Source organism: Gymnoscopelus microlampas (assembly GCF_963454915.1).
Source record: "Gymnoscopelus microlampas genome assembly, chromosome: 17".
NCBI classification, from domain to species: Eukaryota; Metazoa; Chordata; class Actinopteri; order Myctophiformes; family Myctophidae; genus Gymnoscopelus; species Gymnoscopelus microlampas.
In genome coordinates this window covers 8,121,805-8,143,323 of record NC_139954.1, presented here as the reverse complement: position 1 = coordinate 8,143,323, position 21,519 = coordinate 8,121,805, and the positions used below count along the sequence as shown (strand labels likewise).

Here is a 21,519-nt window from a genome sequence, read left to right as displayed (position 1 = left end):
CATGTATAATGCACGTTGGCAGCCTGGGCGTGTATATGCATGATGTTCATGCTCCTAGCATAAGGTCACTGTACTGTATGTCTATATAGTTCAACTAATGAGATTTTTATGTTATTTGTAAATGAATGCCCTACTTCATAATAGTGTCACGCAAAAGTAGCAAAAATAGCCGATCTAACAAGCTGGCGTTTTTGGGGGTGGAAATAAATGAATAAATTAAAGTGAAATTGAAAGTGGTTAAGTGAGTTTGTGGGTTTTATAAATAGTGACATGCCAGACATAGGGACACTGGGTTGAAAGTGGTTCAAATATATTTTTTAAGGGTATTTATTTAGAAAAAGACACTGTGGACGATAAGATAAGATAAATAAGCCCTTGCTGATACAGATACAGTAGTATAATATACTACTGTATCTGGATCAACTAGGGCTTATTTATCTTATAAGCCGTTATCTTATTTATCTTATTTATCTTTGCTGTCGGGCAGAAACCTCTTAAAAGGATCCCTGGCTAATGAGCCTTACTTGCCTTAATACATTATAATTGCCCTCTATAACAAACATTTCTAATAAAAAAAAACCTTATATGTTTTATTTCCTTTAGAAATAGTTCATCTTTTACTCAAGCGGGACAACGCCCGTCACAAGTTGATGATGTCATTTGCCCATGTGTGGTCCAGCCCTCTGCAGTATTGCAGTATTGATATTTGTCGTTAAGTAAAACATTTGAGTACTTCTTCCACCACTGTTCCTAGGCAGTGACACACTAATCCTGCTCATACTGTCGTTTCTTTCCCCACCATACAGGCTACCGGATGCGTATCGGCTCCAGCACAGACAAGAAGGACTCGGGGAGGATCCACGTGGACTTCGCCCAGGCCAGGGATGACCTGTACGAGTGGGAGTGTAAACAGCGGCTGTTCGCCCGCGAGGAGAGGCACCGCTTCCAGGTCTACGAGGACCGCCTCAGACCGCCCTCGCCGCCTCCCATCACGCACTACTCAGAGCACGAGGCGGGGCTGCTGGCCGAGAGGCTCAAAGGTACAGGCCGGGCCGCTGACCGTCCACATACATATACAGTCACGTGTCATAAACCAGTAGTGTTCAAAGTGGGGTCCGCAGGACCCCCAGGGGTGCTTGAGGGAGTTCCAGGGGGGTCCCCAGCAAAATGAGTTATGATATAGCATCCCAATCAGTGCTCCGGTCTAAGGTCTGAAGTAGTGCTCTTCACGGGTCCAAAAAAACAGAACCGACATGGTCCCAAGAAATTTGGTCAGATTCCAAGTCGTTCAAAGATTATTTTCAAATAACGGAATCGAACCCGAGTGGACCCGTGACAATTTGGTCCGATTCCAAGCCGTTCCGACTTCCGATTAGTTCCCAGATTCTGAGACAGACCCGACCCAGACACCCCTTTAAAAAAGTGCATATGAAACTACAAAAATAAATAAATATGCGCAAATGTATTCATTTAATATGCGTCAGAGGAATCCATGATTTGCACGCCGGTGTTTTCAAATCAGCCTGGCAGCTGATGGTAATAATGCAGTAATCTGTTCCTAAACCAGCCTAAAACATCGCGCGAGATGCACAGCCATTCATGTCGCTGCTGCACTAAACCTGATCCTAGGACTGTCTAAAACATCACACACAAGTTAGACAGCACTTTGTTGCTTTCTCTCCTGACTAGTGCAGCCACACACACGCACACACACGCACACACACACACACACACAGTAGGCATACTACGGGACTTCTCAGATCCACCCGGGTATTACACATAATGATAGACAGACCGGAGTTCCGGGGTAATTGCGCCGATTCCGACCCGGCCCCGAGTGATTATGATAAGACACGGATTGGACCCGTACGGGTCTCCTGGTCCTGTCGCGCATTCCTTTCGGAATCGGGGGACCCGTGAAGAGCTCTAGTCTGAAGAGTGTTCATGGCGGAAAAATTGTAAGTGAATCTGCAGCTCTAACTGCTTGCCATGCCTCAGTTATATTTAGCCACGAGGAAATAAGACACAATACAAGATTTGGCATGACAGAGACTTTCGACACTGTGTGTATGAGGACGGGCGATTTATCCTGTGTGCATAGCATTGGCTATTTTCAACACTAAGAGATTGTTTATACAGTCAGAGACTCTTAATGAATGTGAAGGGAGTAATATTTACCTCAGCTGTTGATTGGAATAATAACAGGGCAGATTGTCTACAGAGGCACTGCAGTAAATATATGGTGTGTGTGTGTGTGTGTGTGTGTGTGTGTGTGTGTGTGTGTGTGTGTGTGTGTGTGTGTGTGTGTGTGTGTGTGTGTGTGTGTGTGTGTGTGTGTGTGTGTGTGTGTGTGTGTGTGTGTGTGTGTGTGTGTGTGTGTGTGCGCGTGTGTGCACGTGCGTGAACTCTGCTGCTCAGCACCCCAGAGGTCCCATGCTGAGAGAACTAATGATATCTCTAGAGCAGCTCGTGGTCTGCAGCAACAATTATTGATTTCATCTCATCGCCATTTAAGAACGACTTGCATTGGACTAATACGCAATCTCACGTGTGTTATCGTACAGCTGCATAAAGCAATAAAACAAAGCGGCAGACGTTGTCTCTGTCTGGAATGGATGCTGTACAATGTCAGACACAGTTAGTCATGATGTGAGTACGGCCGGAACAGGAATGTGATTATTGGGTTATACACACGTACCTTTGATCATCCCCCGCTAATTGGGTATTGATTGCAGTTGGCTTGGATTAGTGTACACATCAGACAGATGTGTTCAGTGTTCACACACACATGCGAACACACACACACACACACACGCACACACATGCACGCACGCGCATCTCTGCCTCTCTGTCCGTCCGTCCGTCCGTCTGTCCACTGCACCCACTCATCCACTGAAATAATTTGTCCTTCAACACCGCCTCTTCATCTATCTCTCTATGCACATACATAAATAAATGAGATGCATACATACACACAGTTCTGTTTGCATCTATTTATCTGTCCACCCTGTTTAGTAACCACACAAACCCTATGGCGTCCTCATTCTGGGCATGTCATAAATAGGCCAACATTCTGCAAAACATATACTGTAAGCAAACGTTTGTCAAATAATTGTACAGGGACACCCGGCCAATACAAGTCTGTCTGTCTGTCTGTCTGTCTGTCTGTCTGTCTGTCTGTCTGTCTGTCTGTCCGTTTAGACAGCGATGATGGTTTAAACAAGTTTTGAGCTAAAGATAGAGGTATATTTCATCAAGGATATTTTTTTCTCTGAGGTTTAATTTCATCCAGATAAGTACAGATAAGGTAGCTATACTCCTATTTTTCTTATTTATCTTTAGCTAAGACATTCATGTTTAAAATATGTTCCTGTGCTGATTTGATGGCTTGTTGTTGAGAGCCGTTTCCAGATGTTTTGATCTGGAAGCTCAAATAATGAGACGGATTGTCAACACACTGTACTGCCTCTGGCTCTCCTGGTCCCATTCCAAATAATGATTATCCTCGCTGTGGGGCAGAAACCTCATATCTCCATGTTTTAACTTTATTTTTTATTTTTTTATTAACGCCCTACTTGATCATACTACAGCGTCACACAAAAGCATCAAAAGTAGCAGGTCCGGAAGCTCGAAAACGTGTCGCTTCACGCCGCGTTTCCACCTTGTAGATCTGCTACTTTTGTTATTGTTGAATTTGCATCCTGAAAAGTAACAGTTTTGGACATGTGAGGTTTACACCCTGCCAGAGAGGAAATAATGATTATGTAATTGTCCCTATTGTACGCTGTGTCTAAATTCACTGCTGTATGTATGTCTCTCATCATCATAACTGTCTTCTCTCTCCTCCGACTGTATATTCATTTATGGAAATGAATCAAATTTGCACATTCACACATTTTGAAGTATTTGACGTTTCAAATGAGCTGAATGGGAACACAGCTGCAGATGTTGAGTCATTCTTTCTTTCCCTGCTCTGCCTAAAACCCCTGCTGTGCGTGTGTGTGTGTGTGTGTGTGTGTGTGTGCGTGTGTGTGTGTGTGTGTGTGTGTGTCTGTGTGTCTGAGATGTAGTGGAGTAGAAGTAAAAGTACAGAAAATTGTATCTTTACTCCAGTAAAGTAAAAAAAAAACACCTCAAAAGTACAGTACTTGAGTAAATGTACTTAGTTACTTTACACCACTGACATACTGTACAGTACAGTGTCTGTAGAATGAGTTGCTAGCTCGCTAGCTGATGGATCAGACAGCTGTGGTCCCTGTCCAGCTGTCTTACATGGAAGGCTATGATAATACGATGTGTCACATCACTGTGACAGCCTCATACTGGGAGCTGGCCAGTCTACAGCCCACTGGTCCCCTTCATCATCTCCTACTGCCTTCTGCACCTGCTTTCCTCACTTCCTCCACTCCTTCTCTCTCCTCTCTCCTATGATAAAAGCATATAACGCTCACTGGTCCAGTGAAACCTTGTACAGTATGTGGGAAACAAAAGAAACTGTGCTCCAATGGATCTAATGTAGTTATTATTACATTAATAGTTACTTTAATAGGTTTGATATTTATAAAACCCACAGACACATTTAAAGAGTAGTTCACCCAAAAAAAAAAAGACTTATTTTCTATCAATTACACAGCCCATGAAGCTTGAATTCATGGAGATTTTATTTTTGTCAAATGCTAACGTCTGGCCGCCGCGGTCATCTTAATTATTGGCTTAGGAATGCGACAAAAACTAAAAAAAATCTCCATGAATTCAAGTCTCCATGGGGTGAGTAATCGATTGAAAAAAGGTTATCCCTTTGGGCGGGAACCCCTATTTGTAACTATACCTTTCAAGACGGGAACCTCCTTTTGGGGTTCCTGTTGCTATGTACAGTATATAGCAACATACATTTTTTGTAATTTTTTAATACATATTTGAAGTTTTTCAGAGAACTTCAGGTCACGATTTAGAAGGCGTTTTTAGAATCGGCCTCAGGTCTAAATGGGTTAAGTAAATGTACTTAAGTGGTTAATGTATGTTCTGTAATAATAATCTAAGTCGGCAAAGTAACTGCTGGTCAAAAGTACATTATTAGCCTCTGAGATGCAGTGGAGTTGAAGTATAAGGTATCGGAAAGTAAATGTAATTAGTTACGTTACGTTACACCGCAAAGCTGAGGAGAAAGAGAGACAGCCTTTTTTTTGTCCTCTCTTTGTTACCTCTACTCTCCTCCCCCAAGTTAATGACACAAACCTTGTTTTGTGAACGTAGTTTGCACGAGCACACCTCCTGTACCAATTAAATTCACACACTCGGCACAATCGAGGACCATTCAACACAGCCCTATCCATCTTTAACCCTTCAAGGCCGGGAAAGAATCTGCGTAATTTTTAGATTTCTTTGGCTATTCAAAAATATATTTTTTTAAATAGTGAAAATGTGTGCAAATCTTTGAATATTATTTTCAAAGTGAACATTTTTAACTCAAATCTTTGCGTCTGGGGGGGGGGTTGGGGGTTGGGGTGGGTGGTCCCTGGAAAAACATATTTTGAGATTGGGGTCCGCGGCCAAATACATATCATTTTGGGGGTCCTTTTTAAGCACAGTAAAAAAAAATTTGCACAAATGTTCACGATTTTACAAAAAAATGCAGATCTACAAGCTCATAGCCCGTCACTCGGTGCTGCGCTATGAGCTTGTATATCTGCTATTTTTGGACTAGCCAAAGAAACCTTAAAATGACACACAGATGCGTTCCCGGTCTTAACGGGTTAATATCTTGCCATAAATAAGCACTATTTTTATGAATAGCTTTTTTTACTCTTTGTGAATCTATTCGGGGCCCTCGAGGGGGGCAGGGAAATAACTTTCCATTATTCCCGGAGTCGTTCTCCATTCTGTCGCGGCTCATTGTGGCGTGCTGTAATGTAACGGTAATCTGCTGCCGGCGTCTGAATAGAGGCCTCGTATCTGCCGAGGAAGAGGCACAGAGTCTTCTAGCGGGGCGCGATGCGCCTGGGTATTGAGCTCATTAAGCCATCCAGACCGGGAACGCATCTGTGTGGCGTTTTAACATTTAGTTGGCTATTATAAAAAATAGCAGATATACAAGCTCATAGCGTGGCACAGACTACTATAGCACCGATCTGCTATTTTGAAAAATCGTGAAAATGTGTGCAAATCTTTTTTTGTTCCAGGGACCTCCCAGAAGCAAAGATTTGAGTTACAAATGATTTAAAAAGATTTTTCAAAAAATTGCAGATCTACAAGCTCATTCAACCTTTATTTAAGATTCTCCGAGAGATCATTGAGGGAGACACTCATTTACAATGATGCAGAGATTACACACATATATATAACATAAGAACAACAAGAAAAACGATAATGTTGACAACAATCAGTTAAAACAGTTGCATGTTGACAGCAATCACTTAAAACAGTTGCATGTTGACAGAAATCACTTAAAACAGTTGCATGTTGACAGAAATCACTTAAAACAGTTGCATACAGGTAATGCACGGTTATTATATAAATTCTTAAAATGGCCAATATATGCTAGGGTATTCAAATTCAGCTCTTGTTGCAATAGCTCATAGAGGCACTCGGTGTTGCGCTATGAGCTTGTAGATCTGCTATTTTTTTGAATAGCCAAAGAAATCTAAAAAATGAACACAGGTGCGTTCCCGGTCTTAATGGGTTAAATGCTTTCTAATTCACTCTGTTACTGCAATAGTGCGCTGCTCCGTGGCGGCGCTGCTCAATTATTATTCAAATGCTAGAGAATACACTTGACACGGGCCTGCCGAGACTCAGCAGTTTTCTTCTTGTTTCTTTTTTTACGAGCGCTGTTTTGTCACTGTGGAAACCTTGTATATCCAAGACTGTGACATTTCAGGAAATTGAAAAAAATAAATAACCTGTGTTCTAAAATGGATCCTATGTAGTTATTGTTTAGACACATACGCTCTTGTTAATACGCTCCATTCAATATTTATAAAACCCACAGCACAGGCACGCTTAACCAAGTTCACTTTCACTTAAAAATGTTAACTGTGTTATGAAGAAGTAGGGCATTAATTCCCCCCCCCAAAACAAACAGGTTTCTGCACGACAGCAACGATTTTGCTGCAAAGATTCAAAATGGCATTTTAGTGTTGAGGGGCTGCGCTGCGGGGCATGAAGAGCAGAACAGTGAGTGAATGAACGTTCAAGCCGGAGACACTCCTCTGTTGTCTGCTCTGACAAATGATTGAAAACGAATGTTGTTGCTGTCGGCCAGAAACCTCCATATTTTAACTTGTTTGCGTTTTTCATTAATCAATTCCCTACTTGATCATACTACAGCGTCACACAAAAGCATCAAAAGTAGCAGATCTGCTGCCTGTGCGTGCGTGTGTGTGTTTTTGCGTACTGCACATTTGTACGTGCACACATGCGTGCATACGGTACAGCGTCTTTAGAATGAGTTGCTATACTGTAGCTCGCTAGCTGATGGATCAGACAGCTGTGGTCCCTGTCCAGCTGTCTTACATGGAAGGCTATGATAACACGATGTGTCACATCACTGTGACAGCCTCATACTGGGAGCTGGCCAGTTTACAGCCCACTGGTCCCCAGGTCCCCAGGACCTGTTACAGAAAGGTTCGGGAAAACCACTGACCGCTCTAACCTGTGTATTCAATGTTTCTTGAACCACAGACGACCACCAGTTCGGCGAGGCCATCGCCATCCTGTTCACCTGGGTGGACCGAGGCGAGGTGAACCGGCGCACGGCCAACCACTTCTACTCCATGATCCAGTCGGCCAACGGCCACGTGCGGCGGCTGATGGGCGAGAAGGCCCAGCACGAGGAGGAGATGGAGCTGGCCAAGGAGACGTTCAAGAACGCCCTGATGGCCATTCTGATGCAGTGTAAGAAGCACCAGCACATTGCTGTTTTTTATTTATTATTTTATTTATTTTATTTAACATTTATTTATGCTGGATAATCTCTTTTACGAGGGAGAGCCCTGTCCAGGGAAGCAGCAGCGCACAAAGTTGCAACGTACACAACATATAGATATAAACAAACAATTACATAAAAACAGAAATAACATAAAATGAGTCTGTACAAACAGAGCAATAAAGAAAGTTATGAATTCAGCCTGGTTGGCCAGAGAAAACACAGCGACTGTTATGTTACTTAAAATCACAAGATAAGGTTTAATGTTGACGTTTAAAAAAAGAAAGTTGCATATCTCTGCTGTCGGGCAGAAACCAGCTAACTCCAAAATGTTCATTTTTCAGGAAATGAAAAGTCAGGAGGTTTTGTCCATCATTGATAAGAACAGCTGAATGGACCTCTAAGCTCACAATGAGGTTGGAAAAGGGTGTGGAGCCTGGAGTTAGAAAAAACAGCTAACTCCACCCCCTTTCTAACTCCACCCCCTCTAACTCCACCCCCCCTTGGTGGAGTTAGCTGGTTTAGCAGAAAGTTTGAGGATCCAATGGAGTTAGCTGGTTTTGTCAGAAGCGCTTTTTAATACTTTTCATTGGTTCAATATTGTTTTAACCAACACACAGACGTAAAGGGTGTTCAATAGCACTGATTTATGAAGAAAAAAAAGCTGAAAAATGGAGTTAGCTGGTTTCTGCCAGACAGCGACGATATCAATGTTTCCAGATGCAGACCATGTCCACTCAATGCTCGGTTCCCGGGTCAACTACTTTGTCATCATCGCTGTCGAGCGGACAACTTGTACAGTATGTTCAAAGCCGTTACTTTTCAGGAAATGTATAAAATGGATCCAATGTAGTTATTATTTAGTCAGTAGTTCTTGTTGATGCTTTTCATTGGTTCAACATTTATGAAGCCCACAGACAAATGTAACCACTTTCATTTAACAAGAACAAGAAATCTTCCAAAATATAAAAAATACATGATCTAAAATCTCACAGTGCGATGCGTTGTGAGATCATTCATTGGATGTTTTTGCTACTTTTGCGCGACACTCTTATATGACAAAGTAGGGCATTCATTTATGACAAAAGAAAACATGGAGATACAAGGTTTCCTCCCGACAGTGACAAAAATTGTAACTGATTCCGTACGCAACTCGATCGGCACTGAGGTGGTATCAGCTTGGCACGCGTTCGGGGCTAGTGCGCGTTCGGCTGACGCCTTACTTAGGCGCTTCTCAGGAGACTCATGCCTGCTGCTGAGAGCATTCCGCCATTGAAATGTCAACATTCAACCTATCCATGGTTCACGGAAACGTACAATGGCGAGGTTTTTTCCCCCTGGTGATTGGGGTTGTTTGACTTTTACCTTTTTAGATCCCGACCCAATCGTTAGTGAAACAATGTGGTTAAAGAACCAACAGGTGCATCTCAAGTTCGACAACTTCCACCCACTGTTTGTGCCGATCGTTCAAAAACGTTGACCAATGATTTTACAGCGTGAGGTAACGAGTCTAATGACTTATGTGAGCGGATAAAAATCCGGTCGAAATTGAGGAGAAAATTTACGATGCGTCCCAGAGTTCCCAGAACTCTATCACTCAGCAATAAAGTAACACCACAACCTAGTAAATAAAGTGATGCGTGGCATGACATCAGCATCCAGATGTGGCTACCAGGTTTAACCACTCAAAAACCACCATCCGTATTAATGCAACGCGTTGTGAGCCTGTCGATCGGCTGTTTTCAGCGAAAGCTTTCCCCACAATAACAAGAAAACAGAAAAAAACACTAGTATTGAGCCCTGAGGGACTCCGCTCAACAATAAAAGGTTAATATAACCGTGCTTGTGAGGACATCAACATTTTAGGAATGCCATTTTTACAATTACGGTAAGATTTTTAACCCTATCTGCAATCTGCAAGCTCACAATGCGTCGTAGTGCGGTGCATTGTGAGCTTGTAAATCCACTATTTTTGTTGTGCGACACCTGCGTGCGCCTAAGTATAAATGAGCCCCTAAACCTAACCTCTAAATGTCTAATCTCCAACCTGAATCTAAGGTAAACCCTTACTCCCCTGAATCCAAATATTTATTTAACCATAAAACAACCATTTATCTTGTGAGGACCAGCAAAATAAATGCTCCTCACATGTCTACAGTATATTAAGTGGACATTTGGCCCTCACAAGTATAGCACACACACACACACACACACACACACACACACACACACACACACACACACACACACACACACACACACACACACACACACACACAGTCCACAGTCCTGCAGATAGTGAGTCACTGTGTGGCTATGGAGTGGCGTGCACTGTGTGGTCGGTACAGACTCTTAAAGGGATAGTTCACGCCCAAAATGACTTTTTTTCCTATCGATTACTCTTTTTTTATTTTGCCAATAATTTGATGGCTGGCGGCGGCTCCGGTAGGAGACTCAAAAGTGTCAACTTTGAGTCTCCTACCGGAGGCATTACATTTCCGCCGGTCATCAAATTATTGGCTTAGGAATGCGACAAAAACTAAAAAATCGCCATGAATTCAATGATATCAATGATAGTTGGGTGAACTATCCCTTTAAGTCTTTTTTATGTTTTTTTTTTCCCTTCACCATTTTAACGCCCCGGTTCCTTGGAAGTCATTTGCTCTTGCCAGGGTCTTAGCCCAGTCTCCATGACAACGCTGCTTCCTTCCATCCATCCGTCTCGCCATCAGCTCCATTATCTTGAGCTCACTTGGCGGCGGTGATTAGGTCAGCGGCGCCCAGGCTCGGCGGTACAGACATTTTCACTCAGATGTCTGGGAGAACATTAACGCAGGAGGACAGACTGCAAAAAATGGGGAACGGCGTTTTATATCTGCCGAATATTTGCATGCGAGGCGAGGGCCGGGCGAGTTTATTTGTATATTAGCACATTTCAACAACAAGGCAATTCAACGTGCTTTACATGAAACATTAAGCAGAGGAAACACATTATAAAAAGACATTTGAATTCAGTGAAAAGGAAGGGGAAAAATAAGTTAAACACCTATCTTCTTAATAGGATACAGCTATTCAGGCCACAGAGCAAAACAAACAAAAAAAACAATGTAAGGGTGCAGTCGCACACCAAACTTTAATTCTGCCTATGCGGCAGATTCTGCCAATGCTTTTCTATGTAAATGGAGCGTTTTTTTTCTTCGGAAATGACAACAAACCGTTACCGTTCCCATTGAAAAGCCTTGTCAGAATCCGCCGCGTAGGCAGACTTATAGTTCGGTGTGACCACACCCTAAAATGACATTTTAGCGGCAAACAGAATTTTTTTAGCTGTGATTTAAAAGAACTAAGAGTTGCAGCAGACCAGCAGTTTTCTTGGAGTTTGTTCCAGATATCGTTGCTGTCGGGCCGAAGCCTCTTATCTCCATGTTTTAACTTTTTTTTTTTTTCATAAATGAACGCCCTACTTGATCACACTACAGCGTCACACGAAAGCATCAAACGTAGCAGATACACTTCGTGCCACATTTCGAGCTTGTAGATCTACTTCTTTTGTCACTGTGCAGTCCTGTGTCCCTCCAGTCTAGCGGTCTGCAGTCTAGCTGGAGCTCATGTCTCTGGGGATTGCTCAACGTTTGAGCCTGTCACTGCTTCCGTACGGTACCTTTTAATGAGGTGATTCACAGGGTAATATCCCCAGTGTTCATTTAATGCAGAGTGTAAGTGTAATACCGACTTGTAGACATGGCTATCTTAACGTTTGCATCAGTTGGCCACTCTATCAGAGTTCATTTAGTCTCTCCAGATACACTGTTGGTACAGTCATTCAGTGCAATGGAAGCGCCGACTTCGCAGTCGCGTAAATAAATCCTATCAAATTAGTCGAAGTATATCTATCTAGCTTGCTGCTTAGCAGAAAATGGAGATTCAAAATCACAATTTTGAAGTTATTACAGTTTTCTGAAAAAACGTATGCTTCTATGTTAGTGGTGCTCAAACTTTTTCATTTCAAGGACCCCCAAAATGATATGTATTTGGCAGCCGACCCCCATCTCAAAATATTTTCTTCCAGGGACCCCCAGAAGAAGCAAAGATTTGAGTTACAAATGTTCGCTTTAAAAACATATATAATCAAAGACTTGCACACATTTTCACGATTAAAAAAAAAGATCTACAAGCTCGTAAGCTATGAGCTTGTATACAGTATCTGCTATTTTTTAATAGCCAAAGTGTAAAATAATGCTTTTTAGCTCAAATCTAAAAATGACACAGATGCGTCGCAAGTCTTAATGGGTTAAATATATATTTTAGTGAACGGAAATGACAAGCAGATGACGACTTCCGTTCACGACTTTTAGAAGGTTTTACTTACAGACTCTCAGCATTCGAAAACATATTTTATCCACCTTTCTTTTTTACACCTGTGCACCTGCAATTCCGAAGATTGTGGAAGAGTTGTCTGGCTTCAGAGACTATAGAGTTCATTTAACATGCCGGAGAGTGGGAACGCCTGCCAAAGTGCCACATCAGCTCTATGTGTGAACTGTCAGCAGAAACCCTGTATCTCCATATTTCAACCTTTTATGCTTTTTCATACATCAATGCCATGTTCAATACTTCGTCATGTTCGACAGTATCGTGCAAAAGTATAGTGAAAATAGCCAATTCACCAGCTCACAACACATTGTGTCACAATGCGCTGTGAGCTTGTTGATTGGCTATATTTGTATTTTTGCCTATAATGACATGCCCAGAATAGGGATGCTAGGTTGAGAGTGCTTAAGTGTGTCTGTGGGTTGTGACTAAATCAGGGGTCTTCAACGTTTTCAGGCCAAGGACCCCCTAGCTGAGAGAGAGAGGATTTATATTATATTGTATAAAATTGTGTTTCAGATTATACTTTTTTTGTTTACTTATACCTCTTTGCTAAAAATAGCCGATCTACAAGCTCACAACGCCTCGCAGCGCGAGGCGTTGTGAGCTTGTAGATCTGCTATTTTTGGCTAAAGTTCTCTCCTCAGAAAAGGGATGCTAGGGTTCAAGTGGTTGAGGTAAAACAAAAAATCATATCACACAAAGATTTGGCGGACCCCCTGTAGTAACTCGGAGGACCCCCCCCGGAACCCCTGTTGAAGACCCCTGGACTAAATGATAACTAGATTGTATCGTTTGGAACAAAGTTCTTTTTTTCCCCTTCCATGACATTCAAGGTTTTCTGCCTATTAGGTAGCACCAAAGTCAAGTGTCAATTACACATCAACAACACTGCATTCAGTCACACCAGCTGCAGTTCCGCTGCTTCAGTGCATGCTTCCACATTATAAACAAAGTCGAGCTGTTTTCCACACATAAGACACAAGATGAGCGCTAGTCTTTTACCGGCAGAGCCCTCAGAACGCCATACTGAACAGTAGTGGGAGAGAGTGAGAGAGTCTCCTGGTAGCCATAGCTGTGCAAGGGCGCCTGACAGAGCCTTGGAGCCCAGGGACGGAGGGCTCTAGCACGGGTAAGTACTGTGCACTGGTCCCCTGTAGAGGTATATAAAACAGGAGCAGGGGATCTGAGTCATTTTAGCTCAGTCGCAGGTAGGAAACACCACATCTCTCTCTTCCTCTCTCTCTTCCTCATTGCCTCTCTCTCTCTCTTTTTTCTCTCTATTGAATGAATGTAATGAATTGATGTTCATCTGAACCCTAGCATCCCTATTCTGGGGGGGGGGGGGGGGGGGGGGGGAGCATTCGCTGAAAATAGCCATGCTACAAGGCGAAGAGGTTTGGTGTAGAGAGGGTGAACATTGAGTGAACATTCAGGGAACATTGATTGTTCACTGAAAGGGCAATTTTGTTTTTCTAAAATGTAATTATAGATCTTCTGGCTTCATCGGGCTCATTTTAAGGATTATACATAGTCAACAATCCCGAGGATTCTGTTTAAATATGTGGATTTATTTTTTTTGGCCTGGTTATCCAGGCATGGTCAGTAAAAAGAGATCGTTGAACTCTTTCAGTTTTATCGACAGTAAAAGCGATGTCTGTATGAAAGCAGAGGAGAGAAATACTTTTAAAGGGAACATTTTAGTACAGAATACATGGTTATACTAGCAATTGAAGTTCTTCTATTTTTAGTTATCACGGTTTCACATGCGGATTTAAACAGATTGTTTTTGCTGGACATGTACTATTGTACAAGCATGTAAAACACCATTTCCCTGAACATTCCTCCTAATTGTTGAGAATTGGGAAAAGAACAAAATAATTGTCTTGAGCAGGGGTTTCCCAAACTCTCCACTCAAGACACAAAAAAGATCAATTTGTTGTCTCCCCAGGGACCCAAACTTACATTTTTTAATTTATTTAGGTATTTTCTGAAAATCTTTTTGAAAGATGTATTAATAAGATAAATAAATGTAGGAAATATCTCGCCCCTTAACCCATTAAGACCGTTTTAGATTTCTTTGGCTATTCAAAAATAGCAGATCTACAAGCTCATAATGCGGCACCGAGTTTAGTGCTATGCTTGCTTCTGGGGAGGTCCCTGGAACAAAATATTTTGAGATGGGGCAAATACATATCACTTTGGGTGGTCCTTGACATGAAAAAGTTTGAGAACCACTGACATAGTTTTTTCTAACAAGAATTAATTGGATATAAACATATCCAATTTGACTGTGTATGTGTTGTGCATGACACAGATTACATGAAACATGACCTTGTGATCCACAAGGCCCTCTGCATCCAATCTAGCGGTGTTACAGAAATATAGCACGGGCCATAGCCTTTTTGTTTAAAAGCACGCCCCCTTTCCACAGTCACGCCCCCTTTCCTGGGTGGGGTATATACAGTATATAAACGGAAGTGCACGCCCCTTTATCGAGGGCTGTCTATAGGACTGCGTGTTACACACACACACACACACACACACAGTCAAAAACTGTTAGAAGACATTTTGTAGAATCGGCCTCAGGTCTTAATGGGTTAAAAGAGAAACGGGGGTCCGGGTTGCATCCATATACAGGAGATGTAAATGTAAACCGCCACACAACTGTGGATGCAAGTTTGCCTTTTGTCAGCCCTGAAGGAAGTGAGTCTGCAGGTGATGAATGTACAGTAAGTACTGCAAACCACAGGAACGGGAGAGAGACCAGGGCCTATCATCCTCTGTCAATGCTTCATAAACGTGGACAATAAACGATCCACAAGATAGACAAAAGATATTTTATTGACAGTTTTTGTCTGAAAACATTAGCTTTTTCCCCCTTGTATTTAACTGTTCCCCCGTGCCTCATTGCATGTGTGAGAATGTCTTTCAGGTTATCTAATTGATCAGGAGTAAATGTATGTAATATAATTTGCTTTAGTTATTAAGCTATAAGGCTAGATCAGCGGGTTCCAAACCATATCTTGATCAGGGCCCACTTGAAAATCTTGAAATCATCCGTGGCCCACCCATCTGAAAACCATAATTTAAACCCCTCATCACTCGCTTAATTTCCTATTTTCAACAGACAAAAAAAGTGTGTGTCCTTCCCTGGTCTCTCTCCCCTGACTGGTGAGTTAAAGCTCAGTCGCTGGTTCCAAACGCTGCGTAAAAGGCTTGTCTTGTCTTGACCCCCCCCTCCCTCCTCTTCCTCATCCTCCTCCTCCTCCTCCCCCCCTCCTCCCACCCCTCACCCCCCCAAAGTCGAGCAGATCACGACCGTTTTCACCGCCGCCACGAGACAAAAGGCCTGGGACCATTTCTCAAAAGCACAGCGCAAGAACATAGACATTTGGCGCAAGCAGTGCGAGGTTGGTATACTTTTTTATTTTTCTCCTCCTCTTTTTTCCCCTCTCCTTCTCCCTCTCCCTAAACCACTTCTTATTTTAAATTGTTGTTTGTTGTCTTTTTTTTATTTATTTGTAGCCCTTTCTTTTCCCTGCAAGGGGTTGACATGTGCCCTCACAGACAGACCGAAGGACAGAGGACATACAAACTGACATTTAGCTTTGATGTTTTGAGTCAGTTGCACTTTCCCCTCTCTCTCTCTCTCTCTCTCTCTCTCTCTCTCTCTCTCTCTCTCTCTCTCACCCGCCCGCTCGCCAGCAGAAGGAGCAGTATAGGTTCTAAACACCTCCTCGAAAGCAGGAGGCCTCGCTGCCATGGCAACAGCGGTTTCCAAGGTTAAGGCTCTGATCAATTATTTATCCGGAGTCAAATCTATAACGAGTCAGAACATCACAATGCTCCGGGAAAAAGAAAAAAACACATAAAAGGAGGGAAACATTAGTCTGGCGCTCGGTTCAAGCAGCGCTTGGGGGGGCGGCGGAAAAGATATGGAGACATAAAAGTGACAGACATAAAGTCATACTGTGTATACTGTAGTGTTCGTTTTAGTAGTTCTGTTTTAGCAACACCCCTTGTAGCCACAGTACCTTGTTATTACAGCGTTGGTCTGTACGGAAGGAATTTATTAACGCTGAAAAAGGAACAAGGATATTTTGTAAAGCAACAGCCCAACGTCAGAAACGGCATTTATTAACTGTAAAGTACATACATGCATTTCCGGTACATTTCCGGTCATTTTGTGGGCCTACACTTAAAATCATGTCTAATAGTGCTAAGAGAAGTCAAAACATACTGTACATTTACGTGAATATGGAATGGTTATTGTGAAAAATATACCAGTGAAAGATTGAAAACGTTAACAGTACAGTAAATAAATGTCTAAAAACAGTCCTGTTGCTGTCTGTGGGGGCCAAAATAATGTTCATTATTATCAAATAACATTCATCCTCATCCAAATCAAGTCAGTACCATGATCACATTTTAACATTTCTGTACAAAAACAAGAGGTAAGAGGGATTAGTAGATTAGTGCTTCTCAAACATTTTCATGTCAAGGACCCCCGAATGTATTTGGCCCTGGACCTCCATTTGGAAAGATGTTTGTGCTAGGGACCCCCATAAGAGAAGAATTGTGTTGTTAAACATTTTCATAACTATTCCATTTTTTTTCCCAAAAATGTCAATAGCTGCTTTATAAGCATTTTTTATTTCTAAATGAGATTGTTGGAGCCTTTCGGGTCTGTAACTCTGAGACTCGCTATAGGTTTCTCGGGTCCCAAAATCTGAAATTGTTTGCCAAAATGACCTCTCAGATTGTGTATTCTAGCATGCCTGAGAAAAGTATAACTCTGTAAGTCTGAGAGTGTACAAATACAACATTTTTAAGTGGTCTTCATTATATTGGCCGTCCGTCCACCCACAATAAACACTGAGAAGTTTACTGTGTAGATTTGGATAAAAATGTAATATTAAATGGGGGTCTGTGGCCCAATGCATATCAAACCTGAGGGTCCTTAACATCAACACGGTTGAGAATCACTGTGACACGCTAACGAAGACACACTAAGTTACGCCACGACTTCACAAGTATTATAAATTTGCCTTTTTAAAGCGCAGCTGGTAAGTCCAAGTCCAACCATTATAGCTCACAGAGCCGGAACACACTCCTCATTGTGGGGCGACTGACTGTACGACATGCGGCGTCTATTTCCCCGCGTCAAAACCATCATTATATTCTGTCTGAAATGTGGTGTGAAATCAGTAGATGGGGGGAAATGAAGACATAATGAGTGCAGCGGCCATACAGTCAGCGATGGATCTGATTATCCTCTGGGCTTGTGAGGAATAGATGGGAGATAGCGGCAGCCGGCAGGCAGCCTGTTCCACAGCTTAGCAGTCTGTTTTTTCTTTTTGCTGCCTGACTCACTGATAACAAACAAAGCTTCCCCTGGCTTATATTCCCCCACGACTGGGGAGGCTTCTCTCTAAGTATTATAACTTTATCTGAGGAGCGCAGGAGATGCTGGAACAAGGAGATTAAAGTCGATGACCTGTTTCTACCGTACCGTACCGTGCGTCGGTGCCATGGAAACAAGGATGGGATTGGCATCTTGACAAGTCAATGTCATGCAATTTCTGGTAAAAAATGACAAGACTGTCATTTGCCTTTTAAAGCACACGCTGGAATGTCATTTTACCGTAAAAAAGAAAAGGCACAGGCATTGGATTAGTCATGATCAGGGTTAGATAAAGAAAAAAAAGGAGGGGGCTTTAACCATGTAAGCCCTATATACTTTGCAATATTTAAAATAAGGCCTTTTTTTTTTGCTAGCTTTTTCAAAATGTGCCCAAAATATGGGTTAACCCATTAAGACCAGGAACGCAGCATGTGTGTAATTTTTTGATTTCTTTGGCTATTTTTGAAAAATCGTGAAAATGTGTGCAAATCTTTGAATATATATAGCGCACATGTGTAACTCAAATCTTTGCTTCTGGGTGTCCCTGGAACAAAATATTTTACAAATGTTTGCTTTAAAAATATATATATATTAAAAGATTCACACAAATTTTCACGATTTTTCAAATAGTTTTGAATAGCCAAAGATATCTAAAATGATAGAGATGCGTTCCCGGTCTTAATGGGTTAATGTGGTTAACGGACACGTTAATCGTCAACTTGTGATATTATCAAACATATCAGATGACGGTCCTTCCCAGAAGGAAATTCATGTATTATATTTCAGTCTGACAAGCAGGGATGAAACACATCCTATACCCCACCCCCCACACCCCAGCAAATCCCACCCTGCTGGTGATGATGACGACACATTGTTGGCACTTTAGCTAAGAGTGAATAGACGCAGACCCTTTGAAGTTGGCCAGAAAAAGCCTGCCTGCTTTAAATGGGGTTATCTGCTCAGTGTGGTGTGCATCAGGGTATTGATCATTGATTTTAGTCTCTGCCTGCATGCCCTCTTTCCAAACTGATGCACTGCAGTAGAATCACTCCTACATGATGCAAGGGTTGGAAACGAGGCAGTAGGCAGCAATATTGTACTATTTTTTTTATCCAAAAAATACCACTTTGTCTATTGACCCATTGTGAGCTTGTAGATCGGCTATTTTCACAATGTTTGCACGACACCGTTGTGCAACAAAGTATGAAATAGGCCTTTAGTGGATAATAGATTTTTTGATATATAAAAATAGTTAAGAATGTTTAAAATCCTGCTTCTCGGTTATTATTATTATTATTATTATATATTATTTGAGTAATCGAAAAAGTAGCTAAGATCATCTATACATGGTATGATAGCACAGCTCCAGTATGGTGAACCCAACCTCACCTCTTATGATTTCCATTGTAGCTGAAAGGTTTATGGATTGTAGCGCCCCTAGAGGGCAGTGAGGGAGTGAAAATGGATCAGTAGTTGCTGGAGGTGGATTGAACTACTCAGTACTGAAATGATCCATGTACAAACAGGTAGTTTGAACAGCAATGGTTTTAATGATTTCATTTCAAATAGCACAACTCCTGTTATGCTACTGTACTGTATTTTGAACTTATGACATGTCTCCCACTTCTGAAGCCGTTCTACACGTCGGCATAACGGCTGACCAACACTAGCTCTGTGATTATAGAGGGAGAATGTATCTGACTATCTCTAATGGTCCCGTCAATGATAAACGTTCAGTATTCTACACCTCAATAAAATATGTTTAGAATAGTTAAATTCGTTAGATTGGTTCAGTTCTTGAGGATGTGAAATGATCTCCTCCATGCTTACTGCACCATGATCCATCTAGAAGGGCAAAGTTTTTGTGTAAACCTTTAAACCACTAAACTGCTTTCAACCTGGCCTCCCTATTTTGGCCATGTTGTTGTCAGAAATTGTCAACATTATTCAAAAATAGCAAAAAGCTTAAGTGGTTAAAATAATACTTTGTCGTAGGGAAAAAGAGACCTTTTTTTTCATCCTGCAGAGGAAATTCAGCTGATGGCTGCTCAGATGGCCCTACCTAATTCGACAACAAATAGGAAAAAATTGCTGATCTATAAGCTCTACAAATGAGCTTGTACGTAGAATTGCTGTTTGTTCTATTTTAAAAACAACTTTTGGAATTTCTGATAATTTATGACGATTGTTGTCAATCTCCGCCTATAAGGACATGCCCTAAATAGGGATGCCAGGTTGAAAGTGGTTATAAGCAGAACATGTCAGGAGCCAGTGATGTTTACATGAAGCAGCGTGGTGCTGAGGGGCCCGTCCACTGTGTGTGTGTGTGTGTGTGTGTGTGTGTGTGTGTGTGTGTGTGTGTGTGTGTGTGTGTGTGTGTGTGTGTGTGTGTGTGTGTGTGTGTGTGTGTGTGTGTGTGTGTGTGTGTGTGTGTGTGTGTGTGTGTGTGTGTGATGTCACAGGAGCTGAGGAACGCACACAGTGAGGACATCATGGGTATCCGTCGGGAGGAAGAGATGGAGATGTCAGACGACGATTCGGATGAAAGTCCCTGCAAGAAGATTCGCATGGAGGAGAACGGTACGTTAGACCAGCCCCCTCACCCCACCCCTCAACCTCAAAGGTTGACGCCATGTCTAATGAAAATGATATTTATTTGATTGGATTACGTGGTCCTCTCAAGCTGATATCCCTCTGCTATGGCTCACTGCTGATTTGGGTAAAATCCTGAACACTGCCATCTATTCAGAATCAACTACAGTTGTTAAGAAGCCATCAACGCGCTCACACAGCCGTCTGTCTGTCTGAAAACCAATGCAAATCGCAACAAATTGTGTGCAAATCACAGCAAATCCAGTGCAAAATATATACAAATAAAAACAAAAATCACATCAAACTATAATTATCCATGTTCTGAAGTCCGGGGGGAGATCAAATACAGTCCTCACTTTAGTCTACCCAAACATCATGACCACAGCCAATCAGTAGCAAGCAGCGTTACACATCACCGGTTTGGCCCTGTTTGGCTTAGCTCAGACCTACCCTGGAGTGGTGCCAAAATAATCACCCTTTTCGGACCCCTTTGGCCCCACTGAGCTCACTTTGGCCCTGGTCCTTGTATATGGAAACGACGGCGGTGTGGTGTGGTGTGGAACCCAGCATTAGATATGCCATAGATGACTGATATCCCAGGCTGGCCACATGAAGTTTGAGATCCACATTGGAGCCACGTTGTTTAGATCCTCAGATCCACATCATTTCCTAGTTAGCGGTATGCTCATTTTATCAAAAGCCTGTGGTCAGTCCAGAGCTTATTTTCGTGAGAGCAATGCAAAGATTCCATTACAAGTCTGCGGTGAGAAGAAACCACAACTTCCGAATCCAATGCCATCTCGTGCAGTCTTTAACCAAATGTGGTTAACTCCCCTCCAGTACTTTATTCTTTATGACGCATAGTTCTCTCTGACAGTAAAACCAACAATGGAACGTTCTTCTCCAGTGTGGTGGTCCCAGCAGCCCACTAGAAGCACCATGAAATTCTGAACAAAAACAAACATTCAGAGCATTCAATAGTCTGAAAGACTGAAATTCCTAAGCTTTGGGCTGGAGGATATTTCAAGTGGGCACAAAAATAGTTGGCCAATCACCTAAGATTCTATTGGTAACATAACTTTTATTATTAGTATAACAAAATGAATGTACAAACATGTCATGGTATTTGTTGACATTTTTATTTTCATTGTGATACAGATAAATAGGAACTTAAAGGAGTAGTTCCTATATTTATTTAGTTGTAGAGATGACCGGCAAAGTCTCC

The 21,519-nt window shown here is 42.1% G+C and overlaps 1 protein-coding gene across 1 annotated transcript in view; it reads left to right on the top strand.

The window, feature by feature from the left end:
* Positions 1 to 21,519, top strand: part of enox1 (ecto-NOX disulfide-thiol exchanger 1) — a 168,160-nt gene that overhangs the window by 126,562 nt on the left and 20,079 nt on the right. Inside the window, exons 7-10 of the mRNA XM_084085197.1 lie at positions 807 to 1,040; positions 7,681 to 7,893; positions 15,602 to 15,708; positions 20,165 to 20,282. Of these exons, the coding sequence (XP_083941323.1) occupies positions 807 to 1,040; positions 7,681 to 7,893; positions 15,602 to 15,708; positions 20,165 to 20,282 (672 nt within the window). The remainder of the gene's footprint in view (positions 1 to 806; positions 1,041 to 7,680; positions 7,894 to 15,601; positions 15,709 to 20,164; positions 20,283 to 21,519) is intronic.